The sequence below is a fragment of the Gorilla gorilla genome, chromosome 10, assembly GCF_029281585.2.
Source record: "Gorilla gorilla gorilla isolate KB3781 chromosome 10, NHGRI_mGorGor1-v2.1_pri, whole genome shotgun sequence".
Lineage (NCBI taxonomy): Eukaryota > Metazoa > Chordata > Mammalia > Primates > Hominidae > Gorilla > Gorilla gorilla.
The window spans coordinates 19,977,608-19,999,565 of record NC_073234.2 but is presented as its reverse complement, the minus strand read 5'-3'; the positions used below and the strand labels follow the sequence as shown (position 1 = coordinate 19,999,565).

At 39.0% G+C, this 21,958-nt stretch overlaps 1 protein-coding gene across 1 annotated transcript in view; it reads right to left on the bottom strand.

The window, feature by feature from the left end:
- Window positions 1-4,966: 4,966 nt before the first annotated feature.
- TIGAR (TP53 induced glycolysis regulatory phosphatase) overlaps window positions 4,967-21,958 on the bottom strand; it is a 37,737-nt gene continuing 20,745 nt past the window's right edge. Inside the window, exons 4-6 of the mRNA XM_004052523.4 lie at window positions 13,454-13,531; window positions 11,974-12,084; window positions 4,967-11,043 (exon numbers count right to left, since the gene is read on the bottom strand). Of these exons, the coding sequence (XP_004052571.1) occupies window positions 10,612-11,043; window positions 11,974-12,084; window positions 13,454-13,531 (621 nt within the window). The 3' untranslated portion in view covers window positions 4,967-10,611. The remainder of the gene's footprint in view (window positions 11,044-11,973; window positions 12,085-13,453; window positions 13,532-21,958) is intronic.

The following is a 21,958-nucleotide window of genomic DNA, read 5'->3' as shown; positions in this document are numbered from 1 at the left end:
CACACAAATTATATACCAGCAGCAAACACTGGAAAGTAAAATTTTAAATTAAAATGTAAAAATTCAATTTATAACAGGGTCATAAGCATAAAATAGGAACAAATGAAACCATAAAATAATTAGGGACAAATTTAATGTCAAACATAAATATTACACAACACTGATAAGAAAAATTCGTTGTATCGATACTGATTTGGAGGACTCAGTATGGTTAAAATGTCAATTATTCCACAAGTACCGTCTCAGCAGCCTTTTTAAAATAGAAATGAACAAGCTGACTTAAAAATATATATGGAACAAAGTAATCTAACTATATTACATGTGTATAAAACAACCTCACTGGGGTGGTGGGGAAAGGTGCTGACTAACCTAAGTAATTTTGGAAATGAGTGAAGTCTGCAAGACTAAAGGCAAAAGGAACTGCACATAAGCGTTACATTGATGAATACAGATGGTCACATATAGAAATACTTATAGCTATGTATACATATGTGGATTAGTATACACACATATATTTCCTTGTTCTGTCAGCTGAGAGGGCCTAAAGAAACAATACCTTAACAGTAACCAGCACACCTAGCTCTCATCTTGGTTTTTAACATCATTCTCTAATGAAAGGAACCACGGTGCCTTGAAGAAATGGCTGGTTCTAGGAATGGGACATGAAATATGCAAGAGGAGCCTAGAGTGTCTAGTACTGACAGAAAGTACCCCTGTGTTAAACCAACAGCAACAACAATAAAAACAAGCCAAGTTGATGGGGGTATTTCAAAGGAACACGAGAGCCAACTGAAAGAGCTCCCAATGGCTGAAGCTGGAGCAATTTGAGAAACAACAATAAAAAGTAGCGTGGGATTATAACCCAAAGTATAAAATAACTATTCACAAGAACAAAATGATATAAATAAATGATTGAATAAATACATACATAAATAAGGTAATAAGAAAAAAAATCATCCATGAAGAATTCCAAATGACTTGTAGATACTCCCTCCTCAAAAAGAAGGATCATAAATCCCGACTCCTTGTGTGCACAGTGACTTCCTGACTTTCTTCCACAAGTACTGTGTGGAAAGACAGAAAAAAAGAATAGCTTTACAATGGAGAAACCTGACAAACACTACTTTAGCCAAGTGATCAAGGTCAACATCAACAATCAAATGAAACAAGTCATATTTATATCATCTACCCTTGATATGATGTAATGAAAATGGAACTTTACAGGCTGGGCGTGGTGGCTCACGCCTGTAATCTCAGCACTTTGGGAGGCTGAGGCACATGGATCACATGAGGTCGGGAGTTCAAGACTAGCCTGACCAACACAGAGAAACCCCATCTCTACTAAAAATACAAAATTAGCCGGGTGGTGGCTCATGCCTGTAATCCCAGCAACTCAGGAGGCTGAAGCAGGAGAATCGCTTGAACCCAAGAGGCAGAAGGGTTGCGGTGAGCCGAGATCGTGCCACTGCACTCCAGCCTGGGCGACAAGAGCAAAACTCTGTCTCAAAAAAAAAAAAAAAAAAAGAAAGAAAGAAAAGAAATAAAATGGAACTTTACTTTTCGATAACCCCAGTCTAATCATGAGAAAAATATCAGACAAATTCCAACAGACAGTCATCCTACCAAACGCCTGACTAGCACCTCTCAAACTCCCAGGGTCATTAAAAAAAAAAAACAAACAAAGTCTGAGAAACTGTTACAGGCAAGAGGAGTCTAAGCACAGAAAGGCAAACACTGCATGATCTCGCTCATATGTGGGAGCTAACAAAGTTGATCCAATAGAAGGAGAGAGAACAGTGGTTACCAGGAGCTGGAAAGGGGAGGAGAACACGGACAGGGAGAGGCTGATTCATGGGCCCCAAATTATAGTGAGATAGAAGGAATAAGTTCTAGTGTTCTCTTGCACTGTATGGTGACTATGGTTAGCAATACTTCATTGTACATTTTCAAATATCTAGAAAAAAGGATTTTGAATGTTCCCAACACAAAGAAATGAGCAACGTTTGAGGTGATGGATATGCCAATTACCCTAATTTGATCATTACATGTTGTATACATTTATCAAAATATCACTCTATACCCCATAAATATGTGCAATTATGTGTCAATTTTTTAAAAAAGCAAGGGTAGTTGCACAACAATGTGAATGTACTTAATGCCACGGAACTGTCTACTTAAAAATAGTTGATTTGGTAAATTCTGCTATGTATACTTTCCACATTAAAAAAGCAAGGGTAATGAGATGTATACACACACACACACACACACACACACACACACACACACACACGAGGAACCTAAGAAGACATGACAACTAAGCATAATGTGGTATCCTGGATGGGATTCTGGAATAGAAACATGCCATTAGGTGAAAACTAAGGAAATCTGAATAAACTATGGGCTTTGGTTAATAATGTGTCAATATCAATTCATTAACGTAAGATGTTAATAACAGAGGACACTGGATGCAGGTGTATGGGAATTCTACATATTGTCTCAATTTTTCTATAAATCTAAAAACTGCTCTAAAAAGTCTATTTTTAACAAATTTATGTGGAAATACAAAGGACCTGCAATGAGCCCAAACAACAACAACAACCCTGAAAAAGAACAAGTACATAGGTGACTTATACACTGATTTCAAGGCTTGCTATGAATGTAGAATAATCAGGACAGTGTGATATTTGCATACGGATAGACAAAAAGATAAATGGAATTAAATAAGGAGCCCAGCAATACACCAACACTTACACAATAAGTTGAATTATGACAAAAGAACCAAATAAATTCAAGGGAAAAGTCTTTTCAACAAATGCTGCTAGAACAATTTGATATCCAGGTAAATAACCATAAGCCTGAACTTGCTACCTCATACCACACACAAAAATTCCAGATGGATCAAGACCTAAATATAAAACTTATAAATCACAAATCTTCTAGAAGAAAACAGAGTCTCCATGACCAGGGGATAGACAAAAATTTCTTAGACAAAAAAAGCAATAATCATAAAACAAACACAATGGTAAATCAGTCTTATGAAAATCAACAACTTAAAAAAAGTGATAAATAGTAGAATAACATATTTTATAATAAATATACAGACTAGAATAAAATTATATATAATATATGCAGATACATGTGTATATATACACACATACACACACACACACATACATACACACACACACATCTGACAAAGAACTTGTATACCCAAAACATATAAAGAACTCCTACAACTCAAAAATAAAAAGATGACACAATTTTTTAATGGATAAGATTTTAATACACATTTCACAAAGAAAGCTGTATGAATGATCAATAAGAATTGTACATTAAAAAGCATTCCATATCATCAGTTAAAATTGCAGTGATATACTACCATACAACAATCAGAATGGCTAAAATTTTAAAAACTGATAATAACAAATGTTGGCAAGGATGTGAAGCACCTAGAACTCATTGTTGATAAGCATGAAATGGTACAACCACCATGGAAAAAGATCTGGCAAGTTTCTTATAAAACTAAACATACACCAACATATAACCTATAACTCAGCAATTCCACTCCCAGATTATTTACCCAAGATAAATGAAAACATATGTCCACAAAAAGACTTGTAAAAATATTTATAGCAGCTTTATTCATAATAGCTCCAAACTAGAAATGGTCCTTGTGTTCCATCAATAGAAGAATAAACAAACTGTTGTATATTTACACATTGGAATTCAATGCAGTAATTTTTTTAAAGGCACAATTAGCAATGAGCACCCCAGCACCCAGATCTTGGTTTCTAAATATCATGCATACCAGGCATCTTTCATTTCATTTCCAAAGAACCAGGGCTCTTTAGAGAAAAAGCTGATTCTGGGGCTGGGGTTCGGGAAGAATGAGTCTGGAGCATATTGTTAATACCAGAAAGAAAGTACTTAAAGAAGGATGAGATTATGTCACCAGAACATAAGAGCCAGCCTGAAAGGGTTCCCACAGGACAAAGTTGGGACTGTGTAACCATAAAATAAGAGTACTGTATTATAAGCCCCTGAATAAGAACTTCTGAGCTCATACTGACATAAATAAGTAGGCAAGAAGGGAAAGCTGTCTTAGTACAGAATGCCAACTAATAAATATAGAAGCAAAAGTAGAGTCATGGTGTGAGTTGGCTAAAGAAAAAAAAAACAGAGTCAGAAAATAAACAACAAAGGCTAAAAGAGTAGTTGCAAATTTAATGAGGAACCAGACATATTGATACAACATCCTGTCCCTCCTGACATGACCAAGGACACATCCTTTCTGGGCTGCTTCTGACAAAAGTATCCAATCCAAATCTAATAATGAGGATATGTCAGGAAAAAGAAACCACAAGAACTCACCTATTTTTTAAAAAGTAACAAGATCAAGAAAGACAAAGTTCATGTGGTTAGATAGATGGTGGGAGAAAAAAGAAGGGCAAAGGAAGGCAAAGGAGTAGAGGAAGGACGTGAAGAAACACGACAACTAAATGCAACACAACACACAGTCCTGGATTGACTGGATTCTTGATTCAGAAAAAAAAAAGCCACAGGTACATCAACAAAATAATTGACAGAATTTAAATATGGTCTAAGGATTAGCTAATAGGCAATATCAATGTCAAATTTCCTGACTCTGATATTTATTCTGGGTTATATATAAGAACATTCTTCATCTCAGGAAACACACATTGAAATTTTATAGGGGAAGAGTATGAGGACTCAAAGTTACTCTCCAGTGTTTCAGGGGAAAACAGAGGGAGAGAGAAAAAATGGCAAAGCAAGTGGGACAACAGGTAAGCAAGTGGTGAATAAGTGTGAAGAGTATACAGCCGTTCCTTCTACTGTTCTTGCAACTTTTCTGTAGGTTTGATAAATCCAAAATAAAAGATTACCAAAACACATGCACATACACGTTACTGCAATTATTCTCTATGAGGATACAGTAGCTCAGCGATTTTTCTTTCTTTTTTTTTTTTTTTTTGGAGATGCCCAGCTAATTTTTGTATTTTTAGTAAAGACAGGGTTTCACCATGTTGGCTAGGCTGGTCTTGAACTCCTGACCTCAGGTAATCCACCCACCTTGGCCTCCCAAAGTGCTGGGATTACAGGCCTGAGCCACCACGCCCAGCCCATTATTTATCAAATGATTTTCTTTTTTTCTTTTTTCTTTTTTTTTTTTTTGAGACCGAGTCTTGCTCTGTCGCCCAGGCTGCAGTGCAGTGGCGCGATCTTGGCTCACTGCAACATCCACCTCCCGGGTTCACGCCATTCTCCTGCCTCAGCCTCCCAAGTAGCTTGGACTACAGGCACCCGCCACCATGCCTGGCTAATTTTTTCTATTTTTCAGTAGAGACGAGGTTTCACTGTGTTAGCCAGGATGGTCTCTATCTCCTGACCTTGTGATCTGCCCGCCTTGGCCTCCCAAAGTGCTGGGATTACAGGTGTGAGCCACCGCGCCTGGCCACCTCAGCCAATTGCTTAGTCACAAAATTACTAAGAACCAGGCCTTGAACCTGAATCCAGGCCTTCTGACAATAGATCTTTCCAGTGTCCCTGCCCTGTCACTTATCAATGAAGAAATCACCCCCTTAGGCCATATTGCTGAACAATGAACCAAGTGATTGAGAACTGTGGGGGGAAATCCTAAAGTTTTTAAAGCACTGGTAGTTACCTGTCCTGACGACCTACTTAGCCATCTTGTTTGGACACAAAGGAACTGACACATACTTCAATCTGAAAGCTGTACTTCCAAATTGATGGGGCCCAAAGAATGAGGGGTAAAAAGCAACATTTACATGAAACAAGGATGTTTTCTAGGAGCCCCATTCAATTTCCAAACTGGTAAGTGCTGCGTCTGATAGCAGGTACTCAGCCCAGCACCACCGCTCTACTGAATACTTCTTTCCTTTGCATCTCCTGTGTCTGTGCTTAACAGGGCTGATCATTATGCAGGTGGATTCACCTAGGATGATCTATTTCAATTAAATTGTGACTGACCTTAATATAGTGAAGACATATAATAGAACCATTTAACTTACACGAATTCAACTACTTGTAAATGTAATATGCATGCAAGTATGCATAATATAAGCATATGTATACTTAAGTGATATGGCCAAATATTGCACTTCCTGCATAAGCCTAAGCCATGGAATGGGTGTGAGATGCACTGTTCTCTCAGGGATATCTTACTTTATGTGCTTCCCCTAATATGAGCATGTCCTTGCTGAGTATGACATAGCATTTAAAGAAATTAGAATAAAGATGCTAACTAAAACAGGTTTTTAGTTAAAAAGCAATAAAGGAGAATCCTCATCCAAAAATGGAGATGAATAGTAGGTGAGTGAGGAGTGGGAAGGACAGGAAAATAAGAGACAGGTGAATGGGAGCCATGGTTTCGACTCCAGGTGCAAGGGAGCCTAAGCGACAGGCTCTGCTTGAAGCTGTGAGCCTGGGGTGAAGCCTGGAACTGGAAACTTCTGCCCATTCCCTCTGCTAGGCCTCGGACTAAACCTAACAGAAACAGACAAGACAAGGTGGGAAAGATGAGTGCGGGTAACACAGAGGACTTTTAGGGCAGTGAAAATACTCTGCATGATACTATAATGGTGGAATACATGTCTTCATACATTTGTCCAAACCCACAGATCACGCAACACCAAGAATGAACCCTAATGTAAACTATGGGTTTCAGGTGATGTGGATATGTCAGTGTAATGTGGGCTCACTGATGGTAACAGATGCACTGGTCTGCTGGGGGATGTTGATAGTGGGAGAAGCAATGCGTGTGCAGGGGCAGGGGATAGATGGGAAATCTCTCTACCTTCCTCTCACTTTTGCTGGGAAATTAAAGTTTCTCTTAAAAAATTAAGTCTCTTAAAAAATTCATTTGTTAAAAAACAATCAAAAACCAGGGAAAATATTACAAATATCATTGATAAAAGACTCAGGCAAAATGAGAGATCTATGACATTCACAGATGGGAGGATGAGAAATCCTAAGCTAACCTAGAAATTCAATGTCCAGGCTCCTTAGTCAGCCATTGGAGGCACTCTGGCCTGGTCCCTGCCAACATCCCTGGCCTTGCTTCTTCAAATGGCCCAACAGCCAGTGCTGCCCTCTTCCCTGCCTCCAACCCTGTGCTCCTATAGCACCCCCTATAGCCTGCTCTCCACATTGCAAGCAGGATGGTCCTACTGAAACAAGTCTGATCACATCACTGCCCAAATTGGCCAATGGCATCTCATCTCACTTGAATAAAAGCCCAAGGCCTCAGCACAGGCCACCAGGCCATGTGGCCTGTCCTCTTCTCCCGTCACTCTCCCATCCCCCTTGCTCAAAGGAGTCAAGCCTGATCCTTCCTCATGGCCTCTGCACTCTACTCCTTCCATGCTGCTCCTCTCCCCAGAGCAGCAGATCTTACATCCTTCAGTGCTGACACCATCGAGTCCTCCCTGCCCATCCTGGATAAAGCAGCATTCCTCCCACCAGTCTCCATCCCCCTTACTCTGACCTATTTTGCTCAACAGCACTGACCACAATGTGAGCCAACACACTGTCTTCTCTGACACAACAAAAGTTCCACAAGGACAGAGACTTTGTGTTTTGGTTCATTGCTACGTATTCACAGCTTTATCATAGTTGTAATAGTTCTTAAAATAGCCTGGCATGTGTGTGCCATGCTCAAAAAATATGTATTGAATAACTACATAAATGAAGAGATGCATGTGACTCCAATAAAATTTGTAACAGAATTTTTCTGGAAATTGACCAATTGATTCCAAAATTTATATGGAAGAATAAAAGTGCACAAATAGTTAAGACAACTTTAAAAATGAACAAGAGGAGGTATCCACCCTTTAAGACAGTCAGCTGCAAAGCCACAGTAACTAAGTATGACACTGATAAGGAAATACATAACTAAAAGAGTCCACAGACTCTAGCAAATGAGGGTGTGTGAGGCCTGAGAGCACACACCACAAACCAATTGGGAAAGAACAGCCTTTATAATGGTGTTGGGATAACTGTTTCAACCACATGAAAAAAAAATTAAATTCTTACCTTATACTATAAAAAGCAAATTTCAATTTCAAGATTCGACATTCAGAAGTTCTCAAAAACTGTAAGAAGACATTACTGTATGACCTCATGGTAGAGAAGTCTTCTTAAAGATACACACCAAAAAAAACCCATAAAGGATAAGGTATACTGGTTTGTCTTAAAAATTAAGAACACATATAAAAAAAATGCATCATAGGCCAGGCACGGTGGCTTATGCCTGCAATCCCAGCACTTTGGAAGGCCAAGGCAGGTGGATTACCTGAGGTCAGAAGTTCAAGACCAGCCTGGCCAACATGGCGAAACCCCGTCTCTACTAAAAATCCAAAAAAAAAAAAAAAAAGGCCAGGCGTGGTGGCGCATGCCTGTAGTCCCAGCTACTCAGGAGGCTGAGGCACAAGAATTGCTTGAACCTGAGAGGTGGAGGTTGCAGTGAGCCAAGATCACGCCATTGCACCCCAGCCTGGGCAACAGAGAGAGACTCTGTCTCCAAAAAAAAGAAAAAAAGCAAAGAAAAAAAAAAACTGAACATACCTAAATGCCCACTAATAGAATAAACAAAAATGTGCTATGTTTAATAGAATAGAGTGGTTATAATTAACTAGATCTATATATATCAACATAGGGATGCCTCCAAGACATAAGTAAAAATAAAGAACACAGATGGCTTGATATTTATTTTTAAAGCACCAAAACAGTACCATCTCCTTCCAGACACTAGGTGAAAATATAAGGAACAGATGAACATTGCAAGCAGATGAAGAGATGAACATATACACAGACTCACTGCAGTGGCTGCCTCTGGAGGGAACAGGACTGTGAGAGCTGGTTAAAGGGAACTCTACTTTTATCTTTATGTTTTGTTTCTTTAAAAAAAAAGTGGAAAGATGACTTCAGTATGGTGGGAATGGAGATAATTATTGTCTGTCCTTTTTGCTTATTTTTCAAATTTTTATTTACAGTATACTTCCTCTGATGCTCAAACACGTGCCCTGTTTCAATACTGGTAGAAAACTGGTAGTGCTAGACACACTAAGAACAATATAATACTGAATTTTATATATGATTTAAAATGATGTCAAAGTAAATTTTGACTATATGTGACTATAGCCTTAACTGACAACTTTAGTATTAATCCTCTTTAAAGCTGAGACTCACAGCATTTAGCAACATGGTGACTTAAAAGCGAACTACATGTAAAACAGTTTCTTCATTTAGATAAAGATTTCTGAAAGACCAATCTTGTGTATAAAATTAAGTTAATCAAAATCCCTTTTCTCCAGTGCCATCTGGTGGAAAGAAGAGGCAACCTCGCCTGTACCTTCCACAAAATAACCACAGCTGTGGTTATCAGAGCAACATTCTCCCCCCCAGCCACCCCCCCTTCCCTGCCCCCAGAGCACCCTCTGTCATCCCCTCTGTCACCTAGGCTGGAGTGAAGTGGTGCGATCTCGGCTCACTGCAACCTCCACCTCCCAGGTTCAAGCGATTCTCCTGCCTCAACCTCCCAAGTAGCTGGGATTACAGGCGCCTGCCACCACGCCTGGCTTTTTTGTATTTATAGAGACAGGGTTTCACCAATGTTGGCCAGGCTGGTCTTGAATTCCTGACCTTGTGATCCGCCCGCCTCGGCCTCCCAAAGTGCTGGGATTACAGGTGTGAGCCACTGGGCCCGGCCCAGAGCACCATTCTTTACAAAGAAGGTCCCTCTTTTATTCTGAGATTACTGTGTGGTGTTCTGTTAACTGTTTACTTTCTTTAGAGCCTTCCTCAAACTGGAAATTCTTCAGCCTACAGGTTAGATAAGAAGCAAGTGGATATTCTTCATTTTTTTGGCTTTCCTGGTTTCCATTGACTTGACTTCGGCAAGGCATTATTTAGAAAAGGCTGTTCTTTTATCTTCTGCTCCAAGATTCTTTCTTTACTGTATTTAAATCAAACGTTTTAACTTCTTCCCCCAGACCATTCTGCAATCATAATCTGTATTCATCCACATTTCAAGCCCTCTAGAATAAAAAATTCCAATAGTTGATTTATATGTAAAACATGTTAGTGTTATTTTGCTTTACATAAACTTATAAGGATTTTTTATTTAAAGGATTTAAAAAATATAACACATACTCAATATAAACATGTACTGGGAATTATAAACCATTCTTTCTTCTAAGCACTGGATGAGATACTAAAAACATACAGTATCTTACCAATAGCCATTAAAATCGACTAAAATGAAAAAGAAACTGTTGTAACAAGGTTACTAATCCCCCAACTTTCAATGCTGAGTTCCTTCATCATCCATGTGCAATCCAGAGATGACACGTAGCAGGGTGGTAAAATTATTCTGGAAAATGCCAACTGTACTTAGACAAAATAATTCTATATGGTTGTCCATTAAAGTTTTATGTGGCTATGATTCCACTTGAGCTAAAAATTGGCTTTTAACTGTTTCCAAATCAGAACTAGCAGAGGAGAGAAGTAAATAAAGCCAATGGCACTCCCTTCAGAGGCTCAAAATGGTTAGATTTTGATGCAGATTTAACCTTAGCGAGTTTCAGTCAGTCCATTTAGATGATCCTGTAGGTTCATACAAATACACTGAACCGTTGGTTTAACTTCTCTTCCTTCCTCAAAGTTTATGATAAAGAGACTCATCCCTGTATTGGGAGTGACTGACATAAGTTCAGATCTGCTCAGAGTGGCTGGTAAGGAACACTTAAGGTCAGTCAGAAAATAATCAAACAGACTTCTCATGTAAGCACCGTGACTCACAACTAAGACACTGGCTGCTAATCCTGGAATACCGCTGTCTGAATTAACTTTAGAGCTGTGATTTTTTCCTAAAGGAAATATCTCTGCCAAAGAAGTTTCCAGACAGTTGCTTGGAGATCCTTGGGAAAACTGTTCTTTTTGATCTGCTTCTTTCATGATTAGTTGACAAAGAAATTCAAAAAAGTCTATTCCACGCATTTTCACCTACAAGAAAAGAAATAAAAGTCAAAATAAAGTGACATTAATGACTTCCTTAAAATGTTAACATAGAACATAACTGACTGGATTTTTTTCTAATATTGAATGCCAAGTACTACACAAGCAGAAGAATCTCAATCTACATTTCTATTCGTTCAATCATGGACATGATTGTACATTCATGGACATATATAAGTATGTCCATGACATATATAAGTATGTCATGGACATATATAAGTATCCACCACATTTCTGGAATTACAAAAGCACCATGGAGACCAAGATGAAGAAGATCCAATTCCCAATTCCTGAGTTCAAAGCACTCACGGTCTAGTTAGGGAAATCTACAAGCCAACAGAAACTCATAAAACAGTGCTAACCAGGAAGCTGTCTCTGGCACTTCAGTGGCACTGGAACAACAGCAGCAACAAATCCTTCCCTTACTAAAGTAATGTAAAGTATTTTCAAGAAAATTAAGATAAAGATTAAGGAGGTGGTGGTGGGTTAGGGGGAATCACCAATACGCAATTCGAAGCAGAACACTCCGAAGAAATGCAAGCACAGGGATGCCACCATGAACAGAGCTGAGGAGGCAGCAGAGGCTTGAAGACTTCACGTTTTGAGTTATTTCACCTCGAGTGACTTGCTGATCACCCTCTTTGAACTCCACTCTCATCACTAAGCCACCGCTTCATATTCAAAGGTCTTTTTTAGAAGTACCATCTAATAACACCTTAAATCCATTATCAATAATGACAAAGGCAACTGAACAGTAAATAAGATTTTAAATAGAAAAGAATAATTTGCTAAGTAAATAGATAATTTAAAATGGAAAAGAGAATGAACCAAGCAACTTTCAAACTGCTTAGCTAAAATTCCAAAACATCTAATTTTGAGTCTTAATTCAACCATTCTGACATAGGCAGTGCCACATACCTGGTCCAGCGTCTCTCCTCCGGGCGGTGTAAACACAGGGCACTCTTCCCTGGCTGCTTTGGCCATGGCCCTCAGCTCACTTAGCGCTTTGCCTTCTACAACCCCGTATTTCTGAAACAGTCCAATAGATAACAATTTCTCAAATGAAATTGCAATATAACAATTAAGTTTATGTTTATGGCAAATTTAGAACATTCATCCCAGGAATAAGCTAACTCTCCTCCACTTAATTTATTCTATCTCCTCTGAACTGATAATGAGAATGTACTCAGTAGAGGGCCATGAACCTTAGAAAATATAATTGAAATCTTAAGTTGTACACTATGTCCAAATGGGTTATTTTAGAAGAACTTGCTATTGCAAGCAGATGGTGGGAATTTATTGAACAAATACAGAGATTTGCACAGATTATAGGACTAGAGATTAACATGCACAAGGTACCAATTCAGCCATCTCCCATCCACACATACTACACCATTTGATCCCAATGACAGCACCATGAAATAGCTAAATAAATATACCACCATAGTTATAAGGAAGTTGAGTTTCAGAGACGCTAACATGAGAGATCTATTTCTTTTTTTTTCTTTTTCTTTTTTTGAGACGGAGTCTCGCTCTGTCACCCAGGCTGGGGTGCCATGGCGCGATCTCAGCTCACTGCAACCTCTGCCTCCTGGGTTCAAACGATTCTCTTGCCTCAGTCTCCCGAGTAGCTGGGACTACAGGCGCGTGCCACCACACCCGGCTAATTTTTTGTATTTTTAGTAGAGATGGTGTTTCACCATGTTAGCCAGGATGGTCTCAATCTCCTGAACTCAAGTGATCTGCCCACCTTGGCCTCCCAAAGTGCTGGGATTACAAGCGTAAGCCACCACGCCAGCCACACGGCAACATTGTTAAGCTATTAAATTGGAAAATCACAGAATCTAATAATACCAATTGTTGGTGTAAAAAAACAAAACTTTCTCCTAGGTCATTCATGGGACTATAAATTGGCACAGGTTTTCTGGAAGGCAACTTGGCAATATGTATATAAATGCCTTAAAAAAAGTACACACTCGCCGATGTCCATTTCTAGAAATATATAGGTCTACAATGAATTAACTACAAAGATGTTTATTTTAACATTATTTACATCAGTGGTAGTCTAGTGAAAACCTAGCTTTCCATCAGCGTAGCTAGGTTACATAAATTATGCAATATCCATATTTTTCACCTTTACTTTAAACTCTTCTATACTGTGTTAACTTCTTACGAGCGTACCTTCTTTTATACCTTAAGATGCTTGTCTCGTTTGATTTTAATAATAAGATCCTATATACGAGGGTATGTAACAGTGACTGTCATATGGTAGATTCTTAAATATTTTCACTGATTCGAAATCCCTAGCAGAAATGCATTTAACTTTTAGCCAAGTGACAAACTGAGGTGGCTTACTGATAATTTATGGGGAAGAACAATATGTAAATAAGTTACTCACCCTTTCCCGAAGTCTTGAATCATACTTTACCGTCATATCTTTGCAAAATTTGCTTCTCTCCAAAATTCCATGCATGGTCTGAAAATCAAGACAATTGTTTCTTTCTTTATAAAAATAATCACCATTCTGGTGGAAGCACGAAAGAATCTATGTCATCTTAGTGAATAAAAAAGAACTAAAACCAGGCACGGTGGCTCACACCTGTAATCCCAGCACTTTGGGAGGCTGAGGTGGGTGGATCATGAGGTCAGGAGATCGAGACCATCCTGGCCAACATGGTGAAACCCTATCTCTACTAAAAATACAAAAAAATTAGCCGGATGTGGTGGCACGCACCTGTAGTTCCAGCTACTCGGGAGGCTGAGGCAGAAGAATCGCTTGAACCTGGGAGGCGGAGATTGCAGTGAGCTGAGACTGCGCCACTGCATTCCAGCCTGGGTGACAGAATGAGACTCCATCTCAAAAAAAAAAAAAAAAACCAGAAATGATTTTCCTTTGCAAAAGTTGCCTCTCTGTGCACTGCACATCTGTGTCTCTTCATTCCTAATTTTGATATTCTCTTCTAACCTATCTTCTAGTTCAGAAGTCAGCACAATCCAGACCATCATCTGCTTTTGCAAATAAAGTATTTTACTGGGACACAGCCACAGCATTCATTTATGCACAGTCGATGGCTGCTTTCTTGCTATTACCGCAGACTTGAACAGGTGTAACAGAGACTGTATAGACTATAAACCCTAAAAAAAATTACTATCTGGCTCTTTACAGAAAATGTTTACTAATCCCCATTCTAATTCCTTAATTCGCCATTCAAATGTGTCTAAATTGTTGTTAAACCCATCCATTGAGCCTTAATTCCAATTGTATTTTTAGTTGTAGAATTTGCATTTGGCTCTTTTTTACAGTTTATTACAGTTCTGTACTGAAATTCTGCATCTTTCACCTATACAAAAATATAGTTATTTTAAAGCTCATGTCTGATAACTCCATCAGGTAAGTCATGTGGCTGTTTCTGTTGTCTTTAGCTCATTTTTATTCACATTTCCTTCTCTCATTGTAAGTCTAGCAATTTTTGATTGACAAGCGACCCTGTCACGTAGAAATAATTTAGGTCCATGATCTGCCTTTTTTAAAAACACATTTCCCAACAAATTAGACATCATCATCATCATACTGTTTTATATGTACTGTCAATATTTCCTTGTATTTTCCTAAACGTTTACCAACTTCTTTGCTTACTATTCTTTTCTGAAACTCAGATCTCCCTTCTGCAATTATTTTCCTTCTTTTTCATTTTTCCTTTCAAAGTTACTTCAGAATCTCTTTGTCTGAAATGTCATTTCACCTACACAGCAGAAAAAAATCTTGCTGGGTATAAAACTCTAGGTTAATCCTTGTTATTTCTCAGCACAATAAAGAAATCATCAATATGAACAAATTTGCTGACAGCCTAACTAATGGTCTTTAATAAAGGATGGTTTTTTCCTCATTCTTTGGAGTCTTGCAATTTTGCTATAATGAATGTAGATATGGGTTTCTTTATTTATCCTGGTTGGGATTTGGTACACTTCTTGGATCTTTCAACAATTCTGTAAATTCTGTAAAATTGTCAATATTCTGTAACCTCTGAATATCACCTCTTCCTCCCATTCTCTCTGCTATCTCTTTCTGAAAGACATTAGAAATTCTCATCATGCTCTTCATGTCTTCTAAACTCTCCTATTTTATTTATTTTTTAAAGGGACTTTTTTTTTTTGAGACAGGGTCTCGCTCTGTCACCGAGGCTGAAGTGAAGTGACACAATCACGATTCACTGCAGCCTCAACTACCTGAGCTCAAGTGATCCTCCCACCCCAGCCTCCCAAGTAGCTGGGACTACAGGCAAGTGCCACCACACTCAGCTAACTTTTTTATTTTCTGTAGAGACAAGGTCTCACTATGTTGCCCAGGCTGGTCTCAAACTCCTGAGCTCAAGTGATCTTCCCGCTTCGGCCTCCCAAACTGCTGCAATTTCAGGCATCAGCCACTGTGCCCAGCTAAACTCTCACATTTTAAATCTATCATGCCGTGCTACATTTAGGTTATTATCATATATTTATCTATAAATTAATGATCACTTCAGCCGTGTGTGATCTATACTTTAGTACTTCCACTGAGGTTTTCATTTTTTGGCTTTTTTCTGTTTGTATTTTAATTTTTAATTTTTGTGGGTATACAGTAAATGTATATATTTATGGGGCACATAAGACACTTTGATACAGGCATACAATGCATGACAATCACATCCTGGTAAGCAGGGTATCCATCCCCATAAGCATTTATCCTTTTTGTTACGAATGATCCAATTACATCCTTTTAGTTATTTTCAAATGTACAATTACATTATTATTGACTATAGCCGCCCTGTTGTGCTATCAAATACTAGGTCTTATTCATTCTTTCTTTTTGTACCCATTAACCATCCCCACTTCCCCAACACCTCCCCCTACTACCTTTCCCAGACTCTGGTAACCATCCTTCTACTCTCTATCTCCATGAGTTCAATTGTTTTAATTTTTTGCTCCAACAAATAAGTGAGAACATGACAAGTTTGTCTTTCTGTGCCTGGCTTACTTCACTTAACATAATGACCTCCAGTTCCATCCATGTTGTTGCAAATGACAGGATCTCATTCTTCTCTGTGGTTGAAAAGTACTTCATTGTTTGTGTGTGTACATTTCCTTTATCCATTCATCTGCTGATGGACATTTGGATTATTTCCAAATCTTGGCTACTGTAAAAAGTGCTGCAATATGGGAGCGCAGATATCTCTTCAATATCCTGATTTCCTTTCTTTGGGTACATACCTAGCAGTGGAACTTCTGGATCACATGGTAGCTCTATTTTTAGTTTTTTGAGGAACCTCCCTCCAAACAATTCTTCACAGTGGTTGTACTAATTCACATTCCCACCAACAGCATACAAGGGTTCCCTTTTCTCCATGGCCTTGCCTGCATGTGTTACTGCCTGTCTTTTGGATAAAAGCCATTTTAACTGGGGTAAAATACTCATTGTAGTTTGGATATACATTTCTCTGATTACCAATGATGTTGAACACTTTTTCATATGTCTCTTTGTCATTTGTTTTTTTTTTAAATATATATTTTTTATTATACTTTAAGATCTAGGGTACATGTGCACAACGTGCAGGTTTGTTACATATGTATACATGTGCCATGTTGGTGTGCTGCATCCATTAACTCATCATTTACATTAGGTATATCTCCTAATGCTATCCCTCCCCCGTCCCCCCATCCCACAACAGGCCCTGGTGTGTGTGGTGTGTGATGTTCCCCTTCCTGTGTCCGAGTGTTCTCATTGTTCAATTCCCACCTACAAGTGAGAAAATGCGGTGTTTGGTTTTTTGTCCTTGCAATGGTTTGCTGAGGATGATGGTTTCCAGCTTCATCCATGTCCCTACAAAGGACATGAACTCATCCTTTTTTATGGCTGCATAGTATTCCATGGTGTATATGTGCCACATTTTCTTAATCCAGTCTATCATTATTGGACATTTGGGTTGGTTCCAAGTCTTTGCTATTGTGAATAGTGCCGCAATAAACATACGTGTGTATGTGTCTTTATAGCACATGATTTATAATCCTTTGGGTATATACCCAGTAATGGGATGGCTGGCTCAAATGATATTTCTAGTTCTAGATCCCTGAGGAATTGCCACACCGTCTTCCACAATGGTTGAACTTGTTTACAGTCCCACCAACAGCGTAAAAGTGTTCCTATTTCTCCACATCCTCTCCAGCACCTCGTTTCCTGACTTTTTAATGATCGCCATTCTAACTGGTGTGAGACGGTATCTCATTGTGGTTTTGATTTGCATTTCTCTGATGGCCAGTGATGATGAGCATTTTTTCATCTGTCTGTTGGCTACATAAACGTCCTCTTTTGAGAAGTGTCTGTTCATATCCTTTGCCCACTTTTTGATGGGGTTGTTTTTTTCTTGCAAATTTGAGTTCTTTGTAGATTCTGGATATAAGCCCTTTGTCAGATGAGTAGATTGGAAAAATTTTCTCCCATTCTGTAGGTTGCCTGTTCACTCTGATGGTAGTTTCTTTTGCTGTGCAGAAGCTCTTTAGTTTAATTAGATCCCATTCGTCAACTTTGGCTTTTGTTGCCATTGCTTTTGGTGTTTTAGTCATGAAGTCCTTGCCCATGCCTATGTCCTGAATGGTATTGCTGAGGTTTTCTTCTAGGGTTTTTATGGTTTTAGGTCTAACATGTAAGTCTTTACTCCATCTTGAATTAATTTTTGTATAAGGTGTAAGGAAGGGATCCAGTTTCAGCTTTCTACATATGGCTAGCCAGTTTTCCCAGCACCATTTGTTGAATAGGGAATCCTTTCCCCATTTCTTGTTTTTGTCAGGTTTGTCAAAGATCAGATAGTTGTGGATGTGTGGTATTATTTCTGAGGGCTCTGTTCTGTTCCATTGGTCTATATCTCTGTTTTGGTACCAGTACCATGCTGTTTTGGTTACTGTAGCCTTGTAGCATAGTTTGAAGTCAGGTAGTGTGATGCCTCCAGCTTTGTTCTTTTGGCTTAGGATTGACTTGGCAATGTGGGCTCTTTTTTGGTTCCATATGAACTTTAAAGTAGTTTTTTCCAATTCTGTGAAGAAAGTCATTGGTAGCTTGAAGGGGGTGGCATTGAATCTATAAATTACCTTGGGCAGTATGGCCATTTTCACAATATTGATTCTTCCCATCCATGAGCATGGAATGTTCTTCCATTTGTTTGTGTCCTCTTTTATTTCGTTGAGCAGTGGTTTATAGTTCTCCTTGAAGAGGTCCTTCACATCCCTTGTAAGTTGGATTCCTAGGTATTTTATTCTCTTTGAAGCAATTGTGAATGGGAGTTCACTCATGATTTGGCTGTTTGTCTGTTATTGGTGTATAATAAGGCTTGTGATTTTTGCACATTGATTTTGTATCCTGAGACTTTGCTGAAGTTGCTTATCAGCTTAAGGAGATTTGGGGCTGAGACAATGGGGTTTTCTAGATATACAATCATGTCATCTGCAAACAGGGACAATTTGGCTTCCTCTTTTCCTAATTGAATACCCTTTATTTCTTTCTCTTGCCTGATTGCCCTCGCCAGAACTTCCAACACTATGTTGAATAGGAGTGGTGAGAGAGGGCATCCCTGTCTTGTGCCAGTTTTCAAAGGGAATGCTTCCAGTTTTTGCCCATTCAGTATGATATTGGCTGTGGGTTTGTCATAAACAGCTCTTATTATTTTTAGATACGTCCCATCAATATCTAATTTATTGAGAGTTTTTAGCATGAAGGGCTGTTGAATTTTGTCAAAGGCCTTTTCTGCATCTATTGAGATAATCATGTGGTTTTTGTCTTTGGTTCTGTTTATATGCTCGATTACGTTTATTGATCTGCATATGTTAAACCAGCCTTGCACCCCAGGGATGAAGCCCACTTGATCATGGTGGATAAACTTTTTGTTGTGCTGCTGGATTTGGTCTGCCAGTATTTTATTGAGGATTTTTGCATCAATGTTCATCAGGGATATTGGTCTAAAATTCTTTTTTTGTTGTGTCTCTGCCAGGCTTTGGTATCAGGATGATGCTGGCCTCATAAAATGAGTTAGGGAGGATTCCCTCTTTTTCTATTGATTGGGATAGTTTCAGAAGGAATGGTACCAGCTCCTCCTTGTACCTCTGGAAGAATTCGGCTGTGAATCCGTCTGGTCCTGGACTTTTTTTGGTTGGTAGGCTATTAATTATTGCCTCAATTTCAGAGCCTGTTACTGGTCTAATCAAAGATTCAACTTCTTCCTATTTTAGTCGTGGGAGGGTGTAGGTGTCGAGGAATTTATCCATTTCTTCTAGACTTTCTAGTTTATTTGTGTAGAGGTGTTTATAGTATTCTCTGATGGTAGTTTGTATTTCTGTGGGATCTGTGGTGATATCCCCTTTATCATTTTTTATTGCTTCCATTTGATTCTTCTCTCTTTTCTTTATTGGTCTTGCTAGCGGTCTATCAATTTTGTTGATCTTTTCAAAAAACCAGCTCCTGGATTCATTGATTTTTGGAAGGGTTTTTTGGGTCTCTGTCTCCTCCAGTTCTGCTCTGATCTTAGTTATTTCTTGCCTTCTGCTAGCTTTCGAATTTGTTTGCTCTTGCTTCTCTAGTTCTTTTAATTGTGATGTTAGGGTGCCAATTTTAGATCTTTCCTGCCTTCTAGCATTTAGTGCTATAAATTTCCCTCTACACACTGCTTTAAATGTGTCCCAGAGATTCTGGTATGTTGTCTCTTTGTTCTCATTGGTTTCAAAGAACATCTTTATTTCTGCCTTCATTTCGTTATGTACCCAGTAGTCATTCAGGAGCAGGTTGTTCAGTTTCCATGTAGTTGAGCGGCTTTGAGTGAGTTTCTTAATTCTGAGTTCTAGTTTGATTGCACTATGGTCTGAGAGACAGTTTGTTATAATTTCTGTTCTTTTGCATTTGCTGAGGAATGCTTTACTTCCAACTATGTGGTCAATTTTGGAATAAGTGCGGTGCGGTGCTGAGAAGAATGTATATTCTGTTGATTTGGGGTGGAGAGTTCTGTAGATGTCTATTAGGTGTGCTTGGTGCAGAGATGAGTTCAATTCCTGGATATCCTTGTTAACTTTCTGTCTTGTTGATCTGTCTAATGCTGACAGTGGGGTGTTAAATTCTCCCATTATTATTGTGTGGGAGTTGAAGTCTCTTTGTAGGTCACTAAGGACTTGCTTTATGAATCTGGGTGCTCCTATATTGGGTGCATATATATTTAAGATAGTTAGCACTTCTTGTTGAATTGATCCCTTTACCATTATGTAATGGCCTTCTTTGTCTCTTTTGATCTCTGCTGGTTTAAAGTCCATTTTATCAGAGACTAGGACTGCAACCCCTGCCTTTTTTTGTTTTCCATTTGCTTGGTAGATCTTCCTCCATCCCTTTATTTTGAGCCTAGGTGTGTCTCTGCATGTGAGACGCATTTCCTGAATACAGCACACTGATGGGTCTTGACTCTTTATCCAAGTTGCCAGTCTGTGTCTTTTAATTGGAGCATTTAGCCCATTTACATTTAAGGTTAATATTGTTATGTGTGAATTTGATCCTGTCATTATGATGTTAGCTGGTTATTTTGCTCATTAGTTGATGCAGTTTCTTCCTAGCATTGATGGTCTTTACAATCTGACATGTTTTTGCAGTGGCTGGTACTGGTTGTTCCTTTCCATGTTTAGTGCTTCCTTCAGGAGGTCTTGTAGCGCAGGCCTGGTGGTGCCGAAATCTCTCAGCATTTGCTTGTCTGTAAAGTATTTTATTTCTCCTTCACTTATGAAGCTTAGTTTGGCTGGATATGAAATTCTGGGTTGAAAATTCTTTTCTTTGAGAATGTTGAATATTGGCCCCTACTCTCTTCTGGCTTGTAGAGTTTCTACCAAGAGATCTGCTGTTAGTCTGCTGGGGTTCCCTTTGTGGGTAACCTGACCTTTCTCTCTGGCTGCCCTTAACATTTTTTCCTTCATTTCAACTTTGGTGAATCTGACAATTATGCGTCTTGGAGTTGCTCTTCTCGAGGAGTATCTTTGTGGCATTCTCTGTATTTCCTGAATTTGAATGTTGGCCTGCCTTGCTAGGTTGGGGAAGTTCTCCTGGATAATATGCTGCAGAGTGTTTTCCAACTTGGTTCCATTCTCCCTGTCACTTTCAGGTATACCAATCAGACATAGATTTGGTCTTTTCACATAGTCCCATATTTCTTGGAGGCTTTGTTCGTTTCTTTTTATTCTTTTTTCTCTAAACCTCTCTTCTCGCTTCATTTCATTCATTTGATCTTCAATCACTGATACCCTTTCTTCCAGTTGATCGAATTGGCTACTGAAGCTTGTGCATTCATCACGTAGTTCTCATGCCATGGTTTTCAGCTCCATCAGGTCCTTTAAGGACTTCTCTGCATTGGTTATTCTAGTTAGCCATTCGTCTAATCTTTTTTCAAGGTTTTTAACTTCTTTGCAATGGGTTCAAACTTCCTCCTTTAGCTCAGAGAAGTTTAACCATCTGAAGCTTTCTTCTCTCAGCTCATCAAAGTCATTCTCCGTCCAGCTTTGTTCCATTGCTGGTGAAGAGCTGCGTTCCTTTGGAGGAGAGGCGCTCTGATTTTTAGAATTTTCAGTTTTTCTGCTCTGTTTTTTCCCCATCTTTGTGGTTTTATCTACCTTTGGTCTTTGATGATGGTGACGTACAGATGGGGTTTTGGTATGGATGTCCTTTCTGTTTGTTAGTTTTCCTTCTAACAGTCAGGATCCTCAGCTGCAGGTCTGTTGGAGTTTGCTGGAGGTCCACTCCAGACCCTGTTTGCCTGGGTATCAGCAGTGGAGGCTGCAGAACAGCAAATATTGCTGAACAGCAAATGTTGCTGCCTGATCGCTCCTCTGGAAGTTTCATCTCAGAGGGGTACCCGGC